This window comes from Cebus imitator, unplaced genomic scaffold (assembly GCF_001604975.1).
Source record: "Cebus imitator isolate Cc_AM_T3 unplaced genomic scaffold, Cebus_imitator-1.0 Scaffold343, whole genome shotgun sequence".
NCBI lineage: Eukaryota > Metazoa > Chordata > Mammalia > Primates > Cebidae > Cebus > Cebus imitator.
In genome coordinates this window covers 1,102,959-1,106,938 of record NW_016107658.1, presented here as the reverse complement: position 1 = coordinate 1,106,938, position 3,980 = coordinate 1,102,959, and the positions used below count along the sequence as shown (strand labels likewise).

General features: G+C 42.5%; 1 protein-coding gene across 2 annotated transcripts in view; it reads right to left on the bottom strand.

Moving 5' to 3' along the window:
* The window catches only part of SYTL4 (synaptotagmin like 4), a 58,034-nt gene that overhangs the window by 10,287 nt on the left and 43,767 nt on the right, over nucleotides 1–3,980 (bottom strand). For both annotated transcript variants that reach the window (XM_017505869.2, XM_017505868.2), the window contains 4 exons: nucleotides 3,471–3,572; nucleotides 2,201–2,379; nucleotides 1,812–1,914; nucleotides 1,123–1,284 (listed from right to left, as the gene is read on the bottom strand). In XM_017505869.2, coding sequence (XP_017361358.1) covers nucleotides 1,123–1,284; nucleotides 1,812–1,914; nucleotides 2,201–2,379; nucleotides 3,471–3,572 — 546 coding nt within the window. The remainder of the gene's footprint in view (nucleotides 1–1,122; nucleotides 1,285–1,811; nucleotides 1,915–2,200; nucleotides 2,380–3,470; nucleotides 3,573–3,980) is intronic.

Below are 3,980 nucleotides of genomic sequence, written 5' to 3'. Positions count from 1 at the left end.
TTTTTTTAGTAGAGACGGGGTTTCACCATGTTGGTCAGGCTGGTCTCAAACTCCTGACCTCAGGTGATCCACCTGCCTCCGCCTCCCAAAGTGCTGGGATTTCAGGCATGAGCCACTGCACGCGACCATACAAAATTTCTAGAAAGATACACAAGTAGCTGTTAACAGTGATTATTTCTAGGGAACGGAACCTACTTTCCTTTTAATATACTTTACATTGTTTTAATTTTGAACCTTGTGTACATAAGTCCATTTTTGCTTAATTTTCTTAACATGGTAAAAAGTTCAAATGCTAAAAAGGGGATATAGAGAAAACTAAATATTCCTTCTACCTCAGTCTCCATTCCTAGAGGCAGCCACCATGACTAGTTTCTCATCTAACTTCCCAAAGATAGTTTATGGACCATGTATAGTTTTAAACATTTAAAATGGTAGTGTAAAAAAAACTAAAGATGAACTTTGTCATGTCATTGTATAGTTCTGATAATCAAGAAGTTGCTGAATAAGTCCCCTGTTTTAGCAATTTCATCTTAACCAGATGATTTCCCTACCTTATTTTATAAGTTAAGTGACTCATCTAGTTGGCAAGTGACAGAACCAGGATTCCAATACAGGTCTGCACTCAGATCCCAGGCATGATTATGCCATATTGCTACACTCTGGCCCGAATTGCCATCTCCAAAGTCATATTTTCCCTGGCCTCTGTGACCAAGAGTATAGCAATTGGAGCTCCATGAATTGCTTTATTTCCCCCTTGGAAGTAAAACGGTAGCTTGGCAAAAGGGTGCAGATTAGGATATACACAGAAGGTTAGCTTGGAGAAGAGGTGCGAGTTAGTATGTTATGATACACCCAGATTCTGGAAGGTTAGGAGGCAAAGCTTAGGACACATATGAACATTTTTTCAAAGCAAAACCATGGCTTTATACTTTGCCCGGTTTACACAGCACACTGGATATACAAATGCCTCTGAAATTGCTGTCAAACTCAGAAACACCAGCAGGGGGCACTAGAACTCCAGAGAAGACTACATTCAAAGACGCTACCAACATAGACCAGCAGAGGCTACTGCAGACAATTCTACCTCAAATCCAAACTGCATGAGTTGTTAAAGCAGACTACCTTTCCATGTAAAGGGAGGCAATGATCCAGTTTCTTATCAAGCTTCCAGGAATCCATCTGGATCTCTGCCTCTCCAAGGAAAGTGTTTCTGCCAAAACGGCCGTGATGCCAAACTGAGAACTGCAGGGTCCTCCGGGCCAGGAGAGATTCTGGGATCTCATACTGGGAAGGGAAAGTAGAAGCCCAAGATGATTAGTTTAGGGTAATTCCTCAGACAAGAATATTTCAAAACCTGAGCAACCATTCCTGAAGTCACTAGTCCTGAATACCAAATTCCTTTATATTCCCTAAGCACTTTGAGTTTCCTCACTCAAAGCCTCAACTTACCTCATTTTATTAAAAACCTACCATATTCCATAGGAAGACTTGGACAATTAGATTTTCCTTGAGTAGGTGAGAGAATACTGAGTCATCCAAAAAGAACTGACAAGGAGACTCCTTATCTCAAATGTCTTTTTAAAATGAGATTTGTGGCCATGTGAATCTCCAACTTCACAACAATCCAGGAAAGGCGGAGCACCTTTGTTCTCTTCACTGGGAAATCAGGATGTGAACAGGTACCCAATGTATCCTCAGACACAGACATGGCCCATGAAACTCATGTCACCTTGCCATGTTGCAGAGGAATAGTTACAGCCTAGGGCACAAGACAAAACAGGTTCTCCTACCCTTGGTGTCTAGATACTTACCCTGAGGGTCTCATCATATAGTGGATTAATGGTATCCCGCTTGATGCTAGTTTTTCTTTTTCCTTGGCGGGACTTGTCAGGCAGAAGGTAAGTCTTCACATATCTAGAAACCAAAGAGTGTACTGAGTAATTTGCTGGCCTTTCTCAAGCCTGCTCTTCACTTTCCTGCTCTCCATATGAATATGGCATGGTGATATGTGATGTCAAAAATGTCACCTCAAACCCTCTTAGACATGCCATTCTTGCTTTTTCCCAATCCTGGTTCCTTTCCTACATCACACCTCCCTACTCTCCAAGAAAGGGGATAAGCTCTGTTCAAGAGTGCCCAGACAGATGCTGGGGTCTGGTCTCTGGTCTCAGAGCATCAGTCAGGTTCCAGAAGCACTCACGGGTTAGAGCGCTTCTTGGCTTCATCAGCATAGGCCAGCTGGTGGCACTCCTTCACATGGACGACCAGACTCTGTGTTTGCTGCTCATACTTCAGGGAAAAGACAATCCTGCCAGTTACAGAGACGTTCCCGAAGTCACCAGCTTCACTGTAGATGCTCATCATGCTGCCGATTGTACTCTGAAGAAAAAGCACTCACGAACATCTAGGGAAGGCACACTCCCCCCCCACCACATTGTTGATATCTTCCCTCATGATAAAGCCACAGTCACTGAACAGAAGTTTCAGAAGCCCCTGCAATGATCCAGTGCTGTCCACACTCCTTGACCCAGAGGGTAAAAGAGAACTACCAGGACTCATAACTGTTTAAGTGAATAAATCAGTTCATGGCTCACCTAGCCTCTTAGCTTCTCTTCCTGTTTGTACAAATTTTAGTGTTCATTTTCACCTGCCCCAGGAGGTGGGCAGGGAGCAGAGGCAAGGTGCAGGTAAGTCCATTTGGGGACTGTGTTATATACACTAAAACATCAGCTAGAACTGTGTTAGTCACTAAAACAAGGTGGGTTTCTCTTATCCACCTTATGTCTATCAGGGCCTATAGAGAAAAGAGATTCAGCCAGAATTGGGAGTGAGTGGGAGGGAGGAAACCCCACCAGAAGTGAAAAGGCCCCTTCCTTTCTGGTAGTAATTGGTCGTGTGAGCTGATCTTCTCTTCCTGTGAATGTGAATAAACTCTGTTTACTCTTGTTCTTAACTCTTTCCCTAAATATCAATCTCCATGCTTATGACAGAACCAGGCCCTGATTCATAAATGTTCCTTTAACTTCATTATGCTGACTGGTGTTGTTGATTGTTAACCATACCCTGATGTCGACTAACCCTGCCAGAGCCCCTCTCATGACACTCACTTTCCTTTAATGTTGGGAATTTAGAGTGTGCTATGATGAAGAAATTTGATCTTGCTTACTTCACAGCCTGGGTACCCCTTTAGAGGATAAGTTAAGGTTATTGCTCACAAAGCTGTGATGAAGAGTGTCCCCAGCCTTAATTATCTAATGTAATAATCTCCAGGATGGGGACTCAGGAAGTTACCTAGATGTACACTAAGCACCTATAGTCTACATTGAGGATAGGAACAAACAAATGCATCTTACTTACCTGAAAAGAGTGACTAGGATGGTTTCCCCAGGTCCCGAGTCTGCTCCAGGGAGGTGCTTCTTTTCTTCCTAGTACCCCAATATGCCTATAACCACAGATCTAATAGAACTTACCATGGATGAGCCACTTTGCATGCTGCTTCTGGCTAACTTCTGGCGATGTAACTTCACTAAGTAGTCAATGTCTTCTTCTTCTTCTTCTTCTTCTTCCTCTTCCTAGAACAATATAGATTCAGAATTAATAAAAGAAATACCTTTCTTTAGCTTCGAAGACTAGTATCGTTGCTTTAGTGGGAGCCATAATTGTCACAAAGCTCCAAGTTGCATGTGTATGCACATATTCTTCTTTCTATATGTCTTCCCATTTCAGGCTTCCCAGCTCTATTCCAACCATCCTTCTCATATCTCAAAGAATAAGATAAGAATATTTAATGTTTTTCATAGAAGCTATAACTCTTTTCCATTAGACTTTCCCAAACCCAGCTATCTCTTTACATTTTAACCAAGAGAAGTATTTATTTGAGCCCCAGCCATATATCCAGCAATTTATTAGAAAATAAAAGAGATGGCCAGGCACGGTAGCTCATGCCTGTAATTCCAGCACTTTGGGAGGCAGAGGAGGGT